This window comes from Planococcus citri, chromosome 2 (assembly GCF_950023065.1).
Source record: "Planococcus citri chromosome 2, ihPlaCitr1.1, whole genome shotgun sequence".
Classification (NCBI taxonomy): Eukaryota; Metazoa; Arthropoda; class Insecta; order Hemiptera; family Pseudococcidae; genus Planococcus; species Planococcus citri.
This window is the reverse complement of record NC_088678.1, coordinates 42,382,001-42,401,580: the sequence shown is the minus strand read 5'-3', so window position 1 is coordinate 42,401,580 and position 19,580 is coordinate 42,382,001. Positions and strand designations below refer to the sequence as shown.

At 32.4% G+C, this 19,580-nt stretch overlaps 2 protein-coding genes and 1 long non-coding RNA gene across 7 annotated transcripts in view; 1 reads left to right on the top strand and 2 right to left on the bottom strand.

The window, feature by feature from the left end:
* Window positions 1-13,251, top strand: part of LOC135835868 (uncharacterized) — a 40,874-nt gene extending 27,623 nt beyond the window's left edge. For both annotated transcript variants that reach the window (XR_010556962.1, XR_010556961.1), the window contains exons 2-3: window positions 8,808-8,914; window positions 12,959-13,251. This is a non-coding gene — a long non-coding RNA (uncharacterized LOC135835868). The remainder of the gene's footprint in view (window positions 1-8,807; window positions 8,915-12,958) is intronic.
* Window positions 973-9,629, bottom strand: LOC135835855 (ATP-binding cassette sub-family C member 3-like). 2 transcript variants are annotated; one of them, XR_010556960.1, is made up of 24 exons: window positions 9,341-9,629; window positions 8,997-9,173; window positions 8,785-8,901; window positions 8,482-8,625; window positions 8,074-8,402; window positions 6,392-6,586; window positions 5,778-5,952; window positions 5,520-5,688; window positions 5,302-5,453; window positions 5,048-5,185; window positions 4,807-4,953; window positions 4,627-4,708; window positions 4,348-4,544; window positions 4,081-4,257; window positions 3,831-3,998; window positions 3,565-3,742; window positions 3,387-3,465; window positions 3,199-3,289; window positions 2,913-3,132; window positions 2,178-2,398; window positions 2,007-2,096; window positions 1,840-1,930; window positions 1,545-1,671; window positions 973-1,306 (listed from the first exon to the last, which is right to left on the bottom strand). XR_010556960.1 is itself a non-coding variant. In XM_065350312.1 (23 exons), the coding sequence occupies exons 1-23, from the start codon at window positions 9,401-9,403 to the stop codon at window positions 1,266-1,268; spliced, it is 3,441 nt and encodes a 1,146-aa protein (XP_065206384.1). In that variant the 5' UTR covers window positions 9,404-9,629; the 3' UTR covers window positions 973-1,265. The 2 variants fall into 2 exon arrangements, 1 of the variants encoding a protein (XP_065206384.1); XM_065350312.1 differs by lacking the exon at window positions 1,545-1,671.
* Window positions 10,362-19,578, bottom strand: LOC135835851 (multidrug resistance-associated protein 1-like). 3 transcript variants are annotated; one of them, XM_065350303.1, is made up of 30 exons: window positions 18,911-19,552; window positions 18,635-18,811; window positions 18,440-18,553; window positions 18,203-18,340; window positions 18,007-18,114; window positions 17,710-17,900; window positions 17,458-17,625; window positions 17,202-17,376; window positions 16,806-16,974; window positions 16,543-16,694; window positions 16,297-16,434; window positions 16,067-16,213; window positions 15,837-15,915; window positions 15,564-15,760; window positions 15,306-15,482; window positions 14,502-14,669; window positions 14,253-14,430; window positions 13,756-13,912; window positions 13,590-13,662; window positions 13,290-13,491; window positions 12,996-13,216; window positions 12,815-12,904; window positions 12,651-12,741; window positions 12,441-12,549; window positions 12,244-12,367; window positions 11,865-12,107; window positions 11,632-11,790; window positions 11,392-11,558; window positions 11,116-11,310; window positions 10,362-10,604 (listed from the first exon to the last, which is right to left on the bottom strand). In XM_065350303.1, the coding sequence occupies exons 1-30, from the start codon at window positions 18,938-18,940 to the stop codon at window positions 10,493-10,495; spliced, it is 4,449 nt and encodes a 1,482-aa protein (XP_065206375.1). In that variant the 5' UTR covers window positions 18,941-19,552; the 3' UTR covers window positions 10,362-10,492. The 3 variants fall into 3 exon arrangements, with proteins under 3 accessions (XP_065206375.1, XP_065206376.1, XP_065206377.1); XM_065350304.1 differs by lacking the exons at window positions 18,635-18,811; window positions 18,911-19,552 and having other exon boundaries at window positions 18,203-18,356; window positions 18,440-18,554; XM_065350305.1 differs by lacking the exons at window positions 10,362-10,604; window positions 11,116-11,310; window positions 11,392-11,558; window positions 11,632-11,790 and having other exon boundaries at window positions 11,990-12,107; window positions 12,191-12,367; window positions 18,911-19,578.
* Window positions 19,579-19,580: the final 2 nt, after the last annotated feature.

Sequence of the window (19,580 nt, the reverse complement as noted above, 5' to 3'; positions counted from 1 at the left end):
GCTTCTCGTGCCCATTCATAAAATGAAGTTTTTTTCTCTAAAAGAGCTTGAGGTGTATCGTAATCCTCCGCCGAACCATCTTTTAAAACCAGGATTCTGGAAGAATTTTATAATCAATGGTTAGTCCTCAGTTTCATAACTGAAAAAGATTCAATTCAAGTTTATTAAAAAAATATTTTTACCTATCATAATCCATTATAGTATTCAATCTATGAGCTATAGTGAGCACGGTGTGGTTCCGAAATTCACGTCGAATTGTGGTTTGAATTAATTCATCAGTCTCTAAATCAATAGCAGCAGTAGCTTCGTCTAAAATTAGTATTTTACTTTTCCTTAATAATGCTCTTGCCAAACATATAAGTTGCCTTTGTCCAACGCTACAAAAAAAAAAAACAAAAAAATAGAAAGAACGAAAAGATGAGACATATGCACTTACATGATATGCCAACGCTTACACAGTGGGCTCAAAAATTTTGTGTATCTAGTTAGTTACGTAAAATGTATGGAATTTTTACCTTTCCAATATGTATTTTTTGCAATAAAAGTTACATAAAGTAGGTAGTCAACGTATGCCTACCTTAAATTGATGCCTCCTTCATCAATAATATAATGCAAACCATCGGGCATTGCTGAGAAATATTTTTTCAGACGAGTTTGCTCCAAAACATTCCATATAGACTCATCACAATAATTTTCAAATGGATCCAAGTTGACACGTAATGTTCCAGAAAATAACGCAGGATCCTTTAAAAAATATTCCGTTAGAATCTTACCTACGCTATGTTTATTCGAAAATTCTCTATTTACCTGTGGAATGATGCTCAAACGGGATCGTAAATTATGTAACCCAACGCTACATATATCTACTCCATCAATAAAAATATTTCCACCTGCTGGCTCCAATATTCTAAATAATCCGAGCGCCAAGGAGGATTTTCCAGCTCCCGTTCTTCCAACAATACCTACCTATAAAATTAATTACTTTTATGGTACCAATAATATGTTTAAAACTGCAAGATATTCGCTAAATGGGTGTATGAAAAAATCATTGGCCTACTTTTTCTCCACCTTTGACTGAAAATGTTAATCCTTTCAACACTAAATCTAAATCTTTATCGTATCGCAATTTATAATCGAATAATTGTATTTCACCACTGTGAGGCCAATTATTGGGTAGGTTTTTCGGTAATAAATTCCAAGCTGCTTCGATAGGATATTCTTCAAATTCTTTGATTCGCTCGACAGCCACCATTAAAGTTTCGATTTCAGTGAGATTTCGCATAAGCCAAGAAAATCCTTTGGTTATCTGCATTAGTACATACAGATATATGTATTCACCTAGGTACTTATATCTAATCACAAGAGGAAAAGTATTGAAGCGTAATTTATGTGTTTTTTGTGTTTAAAGTACCTATCGTTTAGAGTATAATTTATATGATTCATTAACAGGTTTTACGTGATTTAAAACTCGAAGGTGCAATGTGTAAAACTAAAACAGGATAATGAATTGTTTAAAATGTTTTTAAAGTACAAGTGGTTCTTACTTGCAATGAATAACTGACAGAGACGCCGACAAGTCCAGCGTCGAGTTGATATCTATAAATAACTGCAAATAATGATGAAAAAAATACCACCATGTTTGCAATTATTTCCAACCTCAGCGTTGACCATCTGCGTTTAAGTATTTTCAAAATTGAAAAAAAAAATCAGTATATGTAATGTGCTAATGTGTACATGAAAATATCGACAAATTTTACGAACCTTGTCGCAATGATAAATGAAATACAAATAAAATTTGATGCATTTTAAATTAATTTAATTAATGATCCCCCTACACACCTGCTACGGTTTCAGCGAAATGAGAATATATCGGCGATCTCGAATTTGATTCCATTCTTTTCAGCTGTTGTGATGTTGCTAAGTAAAATTTCTGCGACAAAAAATGTAGGTACTTAATCACAATTATCGCGATATAATTAGACTCACCTATTGCGTTAAAATTTTACCTGCATCAAGCGGAATAAAATCAGTAATATGATGCATATGAAGATAAAAGGTGGCGTTGTGTAACTGACGACAACCAGTGTTGAAATAATCTGAGAAAAGAATCCAAAAAAATAATCAAATTCAAAGGGAAAAACGGGATTTTTTTTAAAGGTTGGAAGTCATTTCCTTACCATTCCAAGTTTTAGAAGCAATTTACTACTCTTCATGGCTAAAGTATAATCCACAACATCTATGTCGTAGCCAAATCGGTTTAATATTCGTCCCAATGGTGTGACATTGAAAATTCTCAAAGGCCATTTCAGTACTTTTGATACTAATTTTTCATGCATGTTGCTCGATGCTCTTAAAAATCCAATGAACAGAATGCAATTGCCACAAATAGTGAAAATAGCTGAAAATTATAACAAATATGTTTTATGCCTTTACAATTCAGGTAGACAATTTATCAAACACGGAAATGCCCAGAAGGAAAACGCTATATCAGAATTACGTCGCATAATTATAGTCTCGTTGGAAAGGGTGGCAAATTCGGATTTATTCTCTCGTTAGTCTCGTTCAGTGTTTTGTCCATGTTCAAATTTTAAACTTTTTTTATTAATGTATCCCAGGTTTGAGTTAAAAGGAAAAATACGTTTTCTGTACGTAAAGTGAAGTGGTTTCCATTTTTTCCTGCTATTATCGTAACAATTGTTTCAAAACCCACGAGTCCTACCCCCTTTCCACTTCGGTGGTTTGGTATTTTTAATTAATTTTTTAAATACTTGTCATACAGTCAAATTAAATCAAAGAAAAATGCGAAATTATTTACAGAATTCCTCATCTAAATCCTCCCCGCCTCCTGACATATTTTCCTCCTCTCTCGGAGGTGTAGGTTATCTCTATATAAAAAAAAAAACTAAACTTACCTTGCAGCAACCCAAAAAAGGCATAATATCCTAAATAATAATTCCTCTTATCAATGAGTTGTATTCCGTCTTGAGAAACACTCTCATCAGTTGACCACTTTGATAACCAAAAATTGGAGCTCACAATGACGCTTTGAAGACAGAAAAACATAGCTATGGTTGCGATAGGAAAAAATATACCAACGGAAGATATGAAATGCTGATATACTTTTCCTTTTACCTGAAAAATACCACTATTTAAAAAAAATTCTTTGTGTAAGTAGGTATAAGTAGAATTATGCCTCACATATCCTGTTTCAACGTGTTCCTTTTTAATTAATGGTTTGGTTACTGCTTCGTTCTGAACGAAGATCTTTGAAAATCCGCATTCTTGTTCCCTGAAACGACAAAAGTTCAAAGTATACCTACTGATTGTACTAGGCTATTCTTTTTTCTGTCACGATTGCGAAATTGCATAGGTAAGTATGTACTTACGTTTTATTTTCTTCTAAAAAATCGTCTTTGGTTTTAAACTTTTTTGATGACACAGAAACTTCATTTGAATCCATTTCATCTATTCAAGATTGAAAAATTATTTAGAGGCTGATTTGAATTTATTTTACCTATACCCAAATAAAATTTGTATTTAAAATAGATTACTCGATTTTATTACTTGCAGCAGATTCAATAACCTTTTCCGCGGAATAATTACGTAAAAAATCCGCAAAACTTCCATTATTGTTCAACAGCTGAGAAAGTGTACCAATTTCTGAAATCGTTCCATTCTTCATGACGACAATGAGATCTGCTTGTGCTAAAAAAGTGGTACTGTGAGTAGTCATGACTCGAGTCTGTAATAAAAATGCGATATATTTTCTGCAAAAATAATATTCTATGATTCAAAATTTTGATTGGATAGAAAATAAAATTGTGTCTTACTCTATTTTCAAGCATACCACCAGGACCCAACACATGCTGAAAAATATGATTGCCTACATGAGCATCAACAGCACTCAAAGGATCATCCAGGAAATATATATCTGCTTCTGAACAAATGGCTCGTGCTAGGCTAACTCTTTGTTTTTGTCCGCCGCTTAAATTAATTCCCTGTGCAAATTCGCGAGTGTAAATAAGTATTTGAGGAAACAGATTGTTTTTTTAGTTTGTCGTGGGAAATAGCCCTACTTACTTTTTCTCCAATTTCAGTTAAATCGCCTCCTGGTAAAATTTTCAAATCGTGGGTTAAAGCGCACGATTCGATAATTGTTTTATAAAACGATTCTTCTATCGGAAATCCCAAAGTAATATTTTCTCTCAGGGTTGTATTTCGAATCCACGATATCTGAGGAACGTATGCTATTGAACCCTTCAACAGAGAAAATCATCAATAGAGTTAATGCCTTGTAAAGTCTTATTCTTATTTGTTAGTCCAAATGGATGAGTAATTTGTCGTCACCTTTGTATCTATTGTGCCAGTAAGCTTGTACATTTCGCCCAGAAATGCCGAAATTAGTGAACTTTTTCCAGAACCTACTGGTCCAACAATGGCCACCAAAGCACCTTGTTTTATTTCTAAATTTATGTGCTCCAGTTGAGGTGATTCGTCTGATCTTGTCCACGAAAACGTGCCATTTTTTATGGCCAATGATCCAACTAAAATTACGTTATTAAAATAAGTCAAAATGATCGATTTAGACGAGAGAATTTCCATTAGGTACCTGTTTATTTAACCTACCATTAGTTTTATGAGTAACAGCGTGATGATCCAATTCTTCAGCATTCAGGAATTTATTTATTCGAGTGATGGAAACACCGGCCTTTAAATGAAAAATATTACATTAAATTTTTTGCATACTATCAGTAGGTATAGGCAATTCCAAAAGGTGTTCTGCTCAAGGATGAGTACGCGACTTACTTGCATCATTTCAGAAACAACTTGTGGCAACATTGACATAGGATTTTTTAAAATATTAAACAACGATACGGAGACAAATACTTTTTGAGGATCTAACACATGCTGATCAGAGGAAAGCACGTACGTTGCAAATGTGACCAAAGAAATCTGAAAAAATTACAAAATTTTTGATAGGTAGAGGCACACACATTCCTTTGCTTTATAATAACGCAGCTGGGTTGAACCTGATATTTATACCTACCAGATAGGGTATAATATTCCATAGCAAAATTAAAGTAATGTTTAAGCCTATTTGTTTTCTTAACGTTCTCAGTTCTTCGCTACGTATATCTTGAATTTGTTTTTCGAAATTATTCTCCCATGCGTATAATTTTATTACCTGAAAAAAATTAGACAGGAAGTAGGTGCTATATGGGCTAGGTATACCTACTCAATGTAAGTAGTCTAAACTAATTTCCAGAGCACTAAAAAACATAAAAAAATACTTTTACCCACCTTTATTCCCGTTAAAATTTCGCTCATGATTCGAATACGTCTATCTTTATGTTTGAGACGTAATCTTTGTAAAATTTTCAAATTTGATGACAAGTAGCTGTTTAACGGTATTAATGCCAATATAACTATTATTCCAGTAAAAGCACTCGGCCCTGAAAAAATGTAACAGATTTATAGAAACGTAATTTTCAAATTGACTGATATTTTGCTCTGCTTGCCTAGAATTGTCCAGAGAAAATAAAATACTCCTATGATTTGAAAGGGAGCTGACCATATTACGTTGAAATTCCATATGATGTTTGTAAATTTACGAATATCGCTGGACATCAAATTCACTATTTCACCTGTAGTGAAATTTTTTCTTGCTTGGTTGGATATTTTTAATGTCTGTTGGATTAAAATTAATTTAAAAATAGAGGTATACCTAAATTTAAATTAGGAATTGAAATTGTAAATGAACCATACCGATACTTTACCTTTTTATAAACGATTTCTACCATTGTAGATCTAACTACCATTTGAATGAGTAATAACTTGGTATTGTAAATGGATAATATGAGTGATTGGCCCAAAGCTGTTACCAATAAGAGGGCTGAGTAAACGTATCCTTTCCATGATGGTTCATCTCCACTTACGAATGAAATCAATGAGCTGTGACGAAAATAAATGTTCATCTGTCAGGTTTACAAAATAGATCATTTTACTGTGGGTAAAATCCGGGTTTTTAATGTATAGAAGTAGCATCTCATTTTTGAAAATAAAATTTGAAAAATATTGTATTAAATTCAAAAAATTGAGGTAAAATTTATTTTAAAAAAAAAACAGAAATTTTATGCGGATTTTTAGATGTCAATTTGTTATAAAAATTTTCCTGAGCATTCGTCGAGAGCCAACGGATTTAGGACAATGTTATTCCCCGCCCTCCCGCTTTCCCATGAAAAATCAAATAATTACAGCTGAATAGGTTTCTCAAGAAATTTAAGCCCTAAGCGAATCCTCCCTCGCCTTCCTCTCTCTTCATGCTGTGCAATTTTGCACAGTCTATTTTTGTGTATTTTAAATAATTTACAAATATATTAAGGTACATTACTTGAGAACTTGAGGACTGACGAAGAGAAGACCATTCTCGACCAGCAGATAAAACATGATGACGACATACTGAAGTAAATAAATTCTAAATAACGGTACCACAAAAGAAGAACTTTTTTGTGGGTGAGTTCTGTACTCCACTTCGTATTTATTTTCTGAAGCACGATTCGATGAAACATTTGTACTAATTTCCAGTCTGAAAAAATAAAAATGACTCATGTTAGAATTTAATTGAAAAAAAAAATGAATTATGAAACTTCTGTGTTTGAATAAATAGGTAGGTAACTAGGTATTCAATCACACGAATACGAAATTTATTTTTATGTACGAACAAAAAATCCATTTGGGGTATCTAGTTCTGTGATTTTGACGAGAACTTCATTTTTAAAAAGATCAAGTTCTAAACTAATCTAAACAAAATTTCAGCTGATCAAATTGACTTTTTTCAATTTTTGAAAAATTTTCGAAAGCATGCAAATTGCTATTCTTTACGGTGCAGTGATTGAAAAGGGTGATTTTTTGAAGAAAAAGTGTAAGCTATTTAAAGGTCTGCAATTGATAGCCAATATCATTTTAAAACCATTTTTCCAAACCAAGGTACCTAGGCTACCTACGTAGTTACTTAACAAAAAATACATCCTAACGAAAAATTAAAATGATAAGGTAGAGTGGGGTAATTGCAAAAATGGGGAAAAAACTGTCGATTTATCTGGAATTTTCACGATTTAGGGTCATGAAGGATTAAAGTTTAAGGTAAGATATCGCAATTTGAATTTTTTTAAAAATTTATGCCGTAAATTGCGTTTTTGCAATAACCTCAGAAAAAAATCGACTTGGGGTAATTGGAAAAACGATAAACTTCCACTGTCACATGATGAGTTACACGTTAGCTAAGTGATTAACAGTTTTACTGCATTTTAAAATTATTGCTCCTTTTTAATTGTTTTACTGATATGTTTGACGAAAAATGTATTTCTATGACGAGTTTTTTACATAAAAAACATCAGAAATGATCAATAGTTGATTTTTTGTTCATTTTAGCGAGTTTAAAAAAAAAATTTCAAAATTTTTTCACTCCCTTTAAAATTTTTTTGGGAAATGGAAAAGTTATCGAATTTTTTACCGCATCAAGACCACGAATACATCAAAAGTTGGCAAATGACACGTAGAATACAGTGAGTGTGTTAAAAATGCAAAAAAAAAATGAAAAAATAAAAAAAATATCGCCTACTTTTGCATTTACCCCAACATGGGGTAAATGCAGAAGTCAATTTTCAAATTGCAATTTTATCCACGATTTGTGGACCAAATTGTACCAAAATTTTACCATTGATAGAAAACCCCTTGAAGTATAAGTGGTACAAATTTCAGCTTCATCCGTGTAATAGTCTTCTCACGGTGCCCTCTTAAAGTGTCACTAATCAAATAGTGCTTTGCAATACCCCACTCTACCTTACGTAAATATACAAATTGGAAGAATTTTTTTTCATTAAATTTTTTTTTTCAACTTCTATTTACGGTGTCTTGAAATTGTTTCCCATTACCATGCCCTCAGTTCAGGATCTGTCAAAAATCCATAGGTTTAGGTAAAATACCTACCTATTCTATGTTCACTATGTTTCACTACTTTTTTGAAAAAATGAATAGGTAGGCAGATAATAATGAAAGATATTGACTACCTACTTCTTATTTTTCTCTATCAAAGCATTCCATCGTTTTTCAAATTTTGGCACCACAACGGCGCTGGTGTATTCTTGATCCAAATCCCAAAAGTCATCATCTCGCAAAGGTTCTTTGTATGCTTTCCAAACAACACGATCAAACCAGCAATAATAGAGTCGAGAGCAGAAAGATGCATTTTCCTCTGGGTTTTCTTTATTACGTGATGGCACATTTGAGCACATTACGTATCTTGGCTTGGGGTCCACGAAGCAATTCAAGAAAAATGACAGCAACACCGTCGCGTAGTAAACGGTGTACAGGATGAATTGCAGCCTTTGCTCTTCGTAAACCTGCCGTTCAAAGAAGGAATATTTTCTAAAAATTTCTCACCTGTGTCGATGAGTAGATGCGTACACATAGTTTGCTTACCGCCGAAAGATTTTGAATTATAATTATTTCACCGCGTAATTCTGGAGCTCCACAAATCACCAAGAGTAATGTGAATGTAAATAAGGACCCGGATGATCGTATGCCCATCTTGAAATTCATCCATGTCAGTGTGAGAAATAAAATCTATTTTTTTAAAAAAATCCATTGGGAGTTACTTCTACAATTTTTCATTTTTCATAATTTATTGTTATAGATACTTCAGTTTGTATTTTTGTATGTATCTAGTAGGTGAGTAGGTAAGAGTAATTTTATAGTGCCTATCTATGTATTAGCATTACTTACAAAAGTGAAAAATTGAATTACAGGTGAGTAAATGTCAACCAGAGTTGAAGAATCGCTCATTAATACATTTCGCACGAAATGTACGACAGATAACGTTATCAGTATGATGCAAGACGTCTGTAATAAGTGAGTAAGTAAATCAACATGATTGTAATAGTCATAATTATTACAATGTAACTTCCCCAACTTTTTCAAAATATTACTTGACTTACTAGTTTATTTATATTGAACATCGTCAAAGGTATGTCTCGCGATTTGCTATTTTTCAAAGTGTATACTTCAAAAGGCAGGCAACTCCATAGAAAAAAGCATGGAATCCACACCAACACACTTCTCTTGAAACATGGTGTGAAATCAGGTGTGTCTTGATACCATGTTAATGTGGTATTCTGAAGGGAAAAAAAAGAAGAAAAACAATTGTCTATTAAGTACTTATACCTATTCTTGAAATTTCACGAATGATTGCTAAGTACATATAATCGATCATCTTTCTCGTGTTGAACACCAACTATGTACTCGTATATCGCACTTGGAAAGAAATATTTGAAATTCTTACCCAAAGGGTTGAATTACAAAACGCATCCATGTATCTGTTCGTTTCCTCTACGGAAAACAGCATTTTTCTGAGTTTGTGAAATGCCAGCAAAATGAAACTCGTTTAAATTCAATTTTCAATTTCATCGATTTACCGCGCAATTCGTTTCAAAAAGTTTCGCAATCACAGCACAGACATCCTTTTCGCGTTGTAGTTGCCAACGCAATAACGCTTGTACACGTTATTCGACGTCGACGTCGCGTCGACGAGTCGTAATACACCATAGTCTATTTTGTTCCTTGTTGAAATGTTTACTGATAAGAAAAATATGACTATAATACATATAAGGTCATGAACATCGAGTTGCGAGAGCCAAGAGGGGATCTTTGAATTCAGCGTTTGTCCGAAATAAATACCTATTTATGGTACTATTGGTACTTGATTCATCCGTCGCTGTGGTTGGTGCAGCTGTTTCCTACCTATAGGCTATATTTACAATGATTGTCGTAATTTTCGCATCAGGATGTTGAATTGTCAATTTTTACCCGAATTTTTACTTGTAAGCATGTTAGACCTATAGGTAGGTATTTTAATCATCTCGCGGCATGCATACGACCCAATTTTTTGTTTTAGGGGAAGAGGGTAAAAGACAGGTACTAGGTAGTAGGTACTTGACGGAATTTTTCAGACCTATTCGAGTCAAAATGATGTAGCTCTTAACGTTTAATTTCACCTACTCCTCCTTATACTACTCCAATTTTGTATTCGAAGGCGACGAAGGCCTGTCTGTAGGTACTCGTACTTGGAGGTACTTTAAATTGAATCGAAATTCGCAAATTAAAGTTTCCTAATGGCAAATAAAGGACCTAGCACTTTCTTCCGATGAAATATTAAACATGCCAATTTTTTTTTCGTTTCATCGGGTTTTTTGGATTTCAAATCTTGAACCATTTTTTAAATTAATGGTCGTGTTATCGCCATACTTTGTCACAAAGATAACAATTTTTTCCTCTTATTAAATTTTATCAAAAAAAAATGTCTGTTCATTACTCAGAAAATTTTTTATTAATCGTAATTTTTTCGCGATAATATAATGTCATCAATCTTATCGAAAAACACTTAATTTATCGTGTGAAAAATTGAATAGGAAATCGATATCTTGAATTGAATTGATTAAATCAACTGAGCAATAGAGGCCAGCTTGTGGAAAACTGAATTTTCGTTCTGAATCAAATTTTCAGGCGTGTCGTATTCCATAACTGAACCGTTATCTAAGACTAGAATCCTGAAAATGATGACACAAATGTAATAAATTACATATCAATAAAGGCGTCAAATTTATCCTTAGGTAAATGTGAAATTCGAAGGGAATAGAAATTGTGACGAAATACAGCTCCATCATAATTTCTTCATTTTGAAAAAATTTTCAGTGATGTTTAGATTATTGAAATGAATGTAAAAAATGAAGGAGGGTGAAAAGTGCTCTATTTCCCTCACATCTCAAAATCTGCCAAAAGTTGAAAATTTTCGGACAATAGGTACTCGTATTAATATACTCGTGGGAACTTAAGCATCAAATCAGCAAATTTTGAAAAATTTTCGGCCAATTTCTCTTTTTTCGAGCCAACTTACCGCTCTCATTTTCAGCCAAGTTTTGTCTCATGACTCTATGAAATTAAAATTTGATCGTGCACCTCTATTTATTCTACTTGATGTTTTTGAAGTGAAGATTATGAATTGAAAGGTGCCTACTAAAATTCTGATGAGAATTATTAATGCAAAACAAAAGTACTTACTTATCATAATTGAACACCGTCTGTATTCTGTGAGCAATTGTCAATACTGTACTATGTTTAAATTCACTCTGTATGGTGGATTGAATTAAAGCATCTGTGTCTAAATCTACTGAGGCAGTGGCTTCGTCCAAAATTAGTATTTTTGTTCTGCGTAATAATGCTCGGGCTAAACAAATCAGTTGCTTTTGGCCAACACTGTAACAAAATAATGATTAGGTTGGTATTTATGTTAGAATTTGATTGATTAATTAATTGAAATGGAATTTTCGAATTGACCTTATACTTTCTCCACCAGCTCCAATAACGTAATCTAATTTGTTTGGTAAATTGTTCACAAAAGACTTGAGATGAGCTTGTTGTAAAATAGCCCATAATTTTTCATCGGAGTGTTCTTTCAGTGGATCTAAATTTAATCGTAATGTTCCAGAAAATAATACTGGATCCTGAAAATGTTCAAGTTATTAAATTAATTCGATATCAACATTAATCGGTGAAATTCTTATGCTTATAACGAACTTGTGGTATCACTGTTAATCTCGATCTCAAGTCATATAAAGCGATTGTTGTGATATCTACATCATCTATTTCTATGGAACCGTTGACAAATTCAGTCATTCTGAAAATACTAGAAATCAAGGAGGTTTTTCCAGCCCCGGTTCGTCCAATAACTCCAACCTTTAAAATTATTGCGATGTTAATTGTTATCATCATTTTTCATTATAAGGTATAGAAAAGAATGAAAGGCTTACTTTTTCACCGGAATTGACTCTAAAATTGAGATTTTTCAATATTAAAGTTCCACTTCGACGATAACGAACTTTTAAATTTCTGAATACAATTGTTCCATTTTCAGGCCAACTTGGCCTAATGGTATTTTTTTCTGTAAGATTTTCACAAGGAGTATCAATGTATTCGGTTATCCGTCGAAGAGAATTTATCGAATTGTCTGTTTCTACTTTTAATTTATCGCAAATGTAAAAGTCATTTGGCATCTGTAACAAAAGACGAATCATTAATCAATTGATTTTCGATAGGTATTAGATGTCTTGACTATTTATTTCACCGAAATAAATACTTGATTATCTAGTTAGGCATGGTAGGTATTGCAGGGACAGTTAGGTTGCCTACCGTTAGGAGATAAGTGATTACAAATCCGGTAATTTCAATGGGATCTTGTCTTTTAAAAATCACTGCCAATACACCAACAAAACTAAGCAGTATCCAAATCATGAATTTTTGGAATAATGTCCAGCTGGAAAACAGAAGATAAGTCAGGTCTTGAAATTAACTTTAAGTAGGTATCGAGTTTTGCTTTGAGTAGGTACATCAGATATTGATCACGATTATTCTGCAAGATTGCTTTCCGTTGTACAATTTCATCCATTTTTTGAGTGGCATATGACTGTAAATTCATGGCACGAATGCTTGTAAGACCTAAAAATCAAATTGAGTTTGGCTTTACAAAAATAAACTTAGAAATGGTATAGGTAGGAGTTAATTGAAGGGAAAATTAATTGGTAGGTACCTAGACCTACCTAGCAACGTTTCGGAAGTATGAGCTGAAATAATTGAAGTTTGTTTTGATATTTCTTCAACCAGTCGTGTTACTCGGTTCTTGGTCAGCTTCTGAAAATTATTATGGATTATATGTATTGAGCAGTTTATTAGGTACTGTAGCTAAGATGTACCCAATTCATACCTCAGTGATGTATACAAAGATGAATGAAAGTATAACCATTATCAAATAGAAAGGATTGACATAGACGGCGAATAGAAGCGTTACAAAAACCTGTCTCAAAAGTTCATAATTATTAATAGTAAGGTACTCGTAATAATGTTTCAGTAATATTTCTCACTGGAGTACCTAGCTATTCTACTACCTGGGATTTTTTAATCAGTACCACTGCTACATATGAAGATGTACGATCATCCAAGATGCTTAAATATAAACCAACTCGATTGATGATTCTACTACTGGGAATAGCTTCGAATAGAACCATTGGCCATTTCATAAACGTGGATAATAATTTGTCGTGGGCATGTCGAGAAATATTGAAAGATATTCTACCAATGCTTGCTTGATAAATGAAGCATATTACAACTGAAAATACATGAAATTTTATCGAATGCTCTAAATTTTTGTACCTATATCTTCCAACTTACTTTGTACTTACAACTTATGATTATCAATGCGATAAGGATCTCCAAATACTGCAAATTGGTTGCGTGAATTTCATTTATTTTCATACTCCAATAAGCCAAGGCGAGATTTATGAATATTCGAAAAATATGGTACACAATACACATGATTACAATTGAAGCAGACATCAGTAAATCACCGCGATGAACAGTATCACGGTACGCCATTATGATCCCCTGAAAAAATAATATCGTTTTATTAAATTCCTGGGTAGGTATAGTAGGTAGGTAGTTAACCTATATAGCTCGAAATTTGCAGAGCCATCTGTTCGTACCTTTTCTTTTTTCAATTTTTTTGTTGAACTGAGTTTCGTGATAGTGGTTTCTATTTCATTTGATTTTGCTAAACTATGTTGCATAAAATGAAAAAATCATAGTTTAATGAGAATTTAATTAGGTACCTACCTACCTAGATAATAATTTCATATTATTTACACTCACTTATTTGAAATCGTTTCGTTTAGAACAACCTGAGTTGATGAATTGTTTCTGAGGTCAATGTACTTAGTTTTGGGCCTTATGAATATATTGCTTATTTCTATATCAGAGTTTTCGATAGGAATCGCACCTTTACTTTCCATTATATCATCTATTTTACCTGATAATTTCATAATAAAAAGTTAATGTCAGATTTATGAGGGTTTTTTGACAATGAATTAACTAGCAAACTACATATATGGATGAAAATTTTCAAATTTTGAAAAAATTATTATTGTTGTTTCTGGTTTTACAAATTTATATTCATGCGTTAACGGGACCTCCCGTCCATCACTTAAAAAAAAATTATCGCAAATTCTGCCGAGAAAATTTAAAATTCCCATTACCTATAAGTTCATCCCACAAAAAATGGGCTCATAGTCTGCCAATTTGAACCTATTCATCATACATCTTCATCACAAATTGAAAAATAACACTCTAGTTAATAATTGCAGGCTTACCTATATTTTCCTTTATTGGAATTTTATTGGAAAATTTATTCATCAATTTTATAAAATCTTCATCAGTATCTTTTAAGTTGGCATAGGAATCTGATTTAACAATAGTTTGATTGTTTAGCATCACTATGAAATCCATCTGTGATAAAAACTGTGTATTATGAGTGACAATAACTCGAGTCTGTAACAGTTTTCTTTTTATGAGTAAAAAAATAGTATATCGATGAGTCTGATTAAAAATGAAACTCAAACCTTTTGCTTTAATAGTCCATCTGGTCCGATTACATTCTGAAAAATATGACTAGCACTGGAAAGATCCAGGGCACTGAATATATCGTCTAATAAATAGATATCTGCATCAGTGTAGACGGCTCTTGCTAAGCTGATTCTTTGTTTTTGACCTCCACTCAAATTTATTCCCTGATGAGATGTAATAATTTGATCATTATCAAGTATGTCTGTTTCGTTTTTTAAAAATCCTGATTGTTTGTATGCAGAAATGTTGCGAGTTGACTTTTTCGTATAGTAGGTAGATAGGAATAGAAATTTTAAAAAAATGATTCCCAACCCCTCATATTCCTCGAGACTTGTTTTGAAGTTTTTTTCGAGGAAATTGCACTCATTTTCACTAAAAAAAAAGTTCGAATAAAATGTTTTGGATATAAATTAGAAAACTCTCACTAATACAAAGTATGTAGCTTTTTTTGATGTCTGTATTGCAAGTCCTGTCCTTGAAAAATTGTTGAACCGAATGAAGAAAATTTTAAAGTAAGTAGGTATGCACCTACTTTTAAAAAAACGACTAGACATTTATCGATTTTGGTGAATTTTTTTCACCTAGTATCACCCCTGAAAATATAAAAATTTGATATAATTGAGGTAAGGAAACTAACCACTGTTCCACTGTGAATTGTGCTTGGTTGGAATTTTTTTTAGAGGCTTTGGAAAATTATTGGAATTTTTTGATTAAATGAGCAGGAACGAGAGACTTTTTAAAAGATTGAGAGAGGAGCTCACTATACATTTCTGCTCACGAGACGTCATTGTGGTATTTACTTTTTCTCCAATTAGAGTGAGACTCCCATTACTGAATGAATCTATATCTGGTTTCAAAGCACAAGCTTCTATCACTGTATTATAAAATTCTTCAATGAAAGGCTTATTCATGATGATATTATCTTTCACTGTTTTATTCAATATCCACGCTTGTTGGTCAGCATAGGCTATGGTACCCTGAACAGAATCAATTATTAATTCATTTCCCCCGAAAGGAAGGGATGAATTTTGATGAATTTTAGTGTTAGGTAAATTTACTTGTTTGTTTATGGTTCCTGAGGACTTATGCAGTTCATTCAGAAAAGCTAGTAATAACGATGTCTTTCCACTACCCAATGGTCCTATTACCGCTACTAATTTGGTTTTGCTAATATGAATGTTAATGTTTTTTAAAATTTCCTTATTTTCATTTTTGTACCTTGAAAAGTTTCCATTCTCGATACTCAAAGCATAACCTTGACATGAAATGAAAAATTATTTGGGTTAGTAAGTCAGAGTTATGAGTTATCTAATCACAATCATTTCACCTACCGTTATTTGCAGAAAAATATTCGTTATCTCTTTCTTCGGCGTTTAAAAAGTTATTGATTTTTCGTAAAGAATATTTCACCTGTAAAAATATCAAATCAAAGTGTGAGGTGAAAGGCAGCCATTGTACACAACAGTATGTCAGGTGCTCGTGAAACGAGCCATTTGGCAGAGGTGCACCTTTCTCAAATTGTAGCTGGGTATTCAAATAGATTTTATACAATTTTACTTACCATTTGAATACTGCTGACTATTTGGGGAAAAGTTAAACACGACGAGTTCAATGAATTAATTAATCCAATCAAATGAAAAATTTGTTGAATTGTTACACCCTTTTGTTCATTCAGAAGAAGCAATGACAGTATTGGGCACAGCAGAACCTTAATGAACGTAGCAAAAATATTTCCTTCTTTTAAAAACCAATCTAGTATAATAGGCATGTTTAAAAGATCTTGCAACTTACTACGATGGAGAAACTAAACCATAATGATCCTAACATTGACTCCATTTTTTTATTCTCTTCCAAAAGTTTAATTTCAGCGTTTCTGTAATTTAAAATTTCGTTTTCATATGCAGCTTCCCAAGCATATAATTTCAGTACCTAAAATAATAGGTATATTTTCAATATGCTTTTAAAATATGGAATCTCATTAACGCTATCCTAATAGATAGGTAGGTAATTAAGTTGATATAGGTTGTGAGCACCTACTTTATATCCGTTTAAAACATCTTGAGTAAGTTTTAAACGCTTCCTCATAATGGAGCTTTTTATACGCATATTTTCACTGATTTTTTTAGATGCACTCTCTTCAATAATGAATAATACACCTAATACGATTAGTAATATTATAGTGTTGACTCCTAAAAACATTAAATTTAGCAATCAGATTTACACATAAAATTATTTCTGTGCCTAAGTGAGTAACTAAATTTATACCTACTCATTCGGAAATTTGAGCCAGTAATACATACCTAGAATTTCTACCACATAGACCATGCAAAAAATAGCAACCAAACATGTCATGAATAGTTTGCTAATTAAAGCTGCTCTGTTAGTCAAGGAATCAGTTTCGGAGGTTATTAGATCAATTATTTTGCTATTGTCATAAATTTTTTGAGCATTCGTCGATAAACGTAACGCCTAAAACAAGTCATTTTACGTTTGTTATATTAAATAGGTACAGCATTATTCTACTGCAGAAAAATGGGGAGGAAATAATTAAACATCTTCGTGATCATACTGATTTTTGATTCTCTATGAGTATTTTTTTGAGAATTTTTTGGTCATTTTTTGCAAATATCATCACACTCTGTCAACTTGCTAAGGACCTAATTGGGACATTTTGTATACTTACCTATAGTACTTACTTTTCTATAAATAATCGAAGGCAGAAAGATGTCTTGACAAAGTTTCATCTTGTAGATTATTTTATGAGCTATTACCGAAAAAATTGAACCAATGACAGAATAAAAAAGTAATAAAATTGCGAAATAATACCCATGCCATTCAAAAGTGCCACCTAGCATAAAAGTGATCATTGGACTGAAAAATTCATTGCCATTAGATAGAGTAAATACTGAAAAATGTAAATTTAAAAGGCTGTAAGCTTATTTATTTACTCACTTAATAACTTGATTATTAATTGACTGAAATAAAGCTGCTATCAAATTCGCTATTATTATCATTTTGAGGAACGGTTTCGATATTCTCATTAATACGTCTCTGAGTGAGATATTATTCGATGTCGAATCATTCTCGGTGGATTTTTCAGACATGTAGTTTTGTATTTTTCTGAAATTACATTTGTAAAAATAGGTAGGTCCAATTGTAGGTACAGCTAGTTTAAGATTATGGTAAGGTAAGCTCGTAATTTACCCTATCGTTTTCGATTTTCGTTTCCAATATTTTTCAAAAATAGGCATACTATACAGAATAGTGGTACGGTAGTCGACATTCCAAAGATTTCCGAGCGTGTCTCTGTTTTTATAATTTTGTAAAACATATGGGTGCATCCAAATCATCAAGCTTTTAGATACAAATGAAGCTCGTTCTTCTGGATTTTCATACTAAAACAAACATTCTATCGTAAGATTACATAGTCCAGGGTGCAATTAGGCAGGTATTAGGTACCTACTAAAAATGATGCGCTTGGAAATTACCCACGTTACCTACCTTATTTGTTAATGTTGAGTCAGCAAAACAATTTAAAACAAAGAGTATAATTACAGTCGCGTATATCACCGCGTATAAGTAGGATTCCCAGCTTGAATATTTTGAGGACTGTAATATTACGAATGATAAGTATTTTAAATATCGAATTCTCGTGATAAAGACTATAAATTTACGAGACGTTGGATCAGTTATTTACTGTATATTCCATAAAACGAATCTCAGTTCGCAATTGAGGAAGCCCACAGAGAACTGAGATAAGAGAAAATAGAAACGATATTCCAGGCGATGCTATTTTTTTTCTCACGTGCATCACAGAAAGTCCAAAGTACAAAACCTGTATAATTACGTAGCTTTTTTCATCAATTGAAATATATACCTATTATTCTAATAAAATACTCATAAGCTAGTAGTAAAACCATATTGGGCAACTTACGTATGTAATGAATAATCCTGTGAACCAATATACATTGAGTGCATTGCCATCATTCTTGAAAATATTTAACAAAATCCCAAAAACGTCCAAATATATGATTAAGGCTATTGCTCCCTAAAATTCAAAATTAGATGAATGCCCGTAGATTTTTATTGGATAAAATACTACTCGTATTTCGTATTATTTTCTATTTACCAATTTAATTTTACTGTACGTGCTGTATTTTCCATTATGCAATTTCTTTTTTCGTAAATTTAACCATTCAAAAGGGAATCCTATCCACAAAAAAAGGCACGGAGTCCATCCAAGCACAATTTTCTCGAAACATAGACTGAAATCTGGATTGTTTGTGTACCAAATTTTTTTCTCATCCTAAATATCAGACATTGATATGAAAAACTGACCTACTTATGTAATATGTTTCAAATATCACCAAATTAGCACAATTACACAAGTGAAAATAATACATACCCAAAAGGAAGATCCACAAAACCAGCTCATGTTAAAAGTTGTTTACCTTCAAAAATGACCAAAAAATGTATACGTAGTTTGTTGCTGGGTGATATTCCAACTTGAAGCTCTCTTATTTTTTATCTATAAAAATTGTTCAGAGGGGAAATGCAGCAATGGTAATTACATTTAAGTGTTTAATGCAGTAATATGCTTGATAGTTACGTCAAGTTTTCGACAAATTCGGATAAACGTATAGTTATCAAATTTATGACAGGTTGAAACATATTATGCAAAAAATCGCGACTGAACGAAATTGATGGTATTGACTTTTTTGTTACGGTAAAATTTAAAATCCGAAAAGCAGAACTTACTCACTTCAAAAAATGAGACATAATACGCAACAAAATTCTTCCTCGTAAAGATGAATTTCGATGGCCTCGAGTGTGTGACATTTTTAAAATCCTAAACAAGTTTGACTCATAGTTGAAAATTGACTCTAGTAGATAGGTAAATGATAGGAAAGAACACAACTAAGTGTTTTTTCAGTTAATCGTGAATTCGATAAACGTGCGCCATAACTTTTGTATTATCAGCCTCGTATGACATTTCTGAAAAAAATTTTGAGTAATAAAACATGACGGCTCAGAAAAGTATTCCTTATACCTACTCTACAGTACTCATTAACGAC

What these genes read in the sequence shown, in the direction of transcription:
- LOC135835851 (XM_065350303.1), bottom strand. Translation starts at nt 18,940, where the DNA reads ATGAGCTGGTTTTGTGGATCTTCCTTTTGG. An exon ending in CTATGTGGTAGAAATTCTAG is followed by an intron (nt 16,695 to 16,805) that starts GTATGTATTACT and finishes TAATGTTTTTAG; the next exon opens with GAGTCAACACTATAATATTA. An exon ending in GAGTCAATTCCGGTGAAAAA is followed by an intron (nt 11,791 to 11,864) that starts GTAAGCCTTTCA and finishes ATAATTTTAAAG; the next exon opens with GTTGGAGTTATTGGACGAAC.
- LOC135835855 (XM_065350312.1), bottom strand. Translation starts at nt 9,403, where the DNA reads ATGCTGTTTTCCGTAGAGGAAACGAACAGATACATGGATGCGTTTTGT. An exon ending in TTTGTAATTCAACCCTTTGG is followed by an intron (nt 9,174 to 9,340) that starts GTAAGAATTTCA and finishes TTTTCCCTTCAG; the next exon opens with AATACCACATTAACATGGTA. An exon ending in TGTTCAATATAAATAAACTA is followed by an intron (nt 8,902 to 8,996) that starts GTAAGTCAAGTA and finishes CACTTATTACAG; the next exon opens with ACGTCTTGCATCATACTGAT.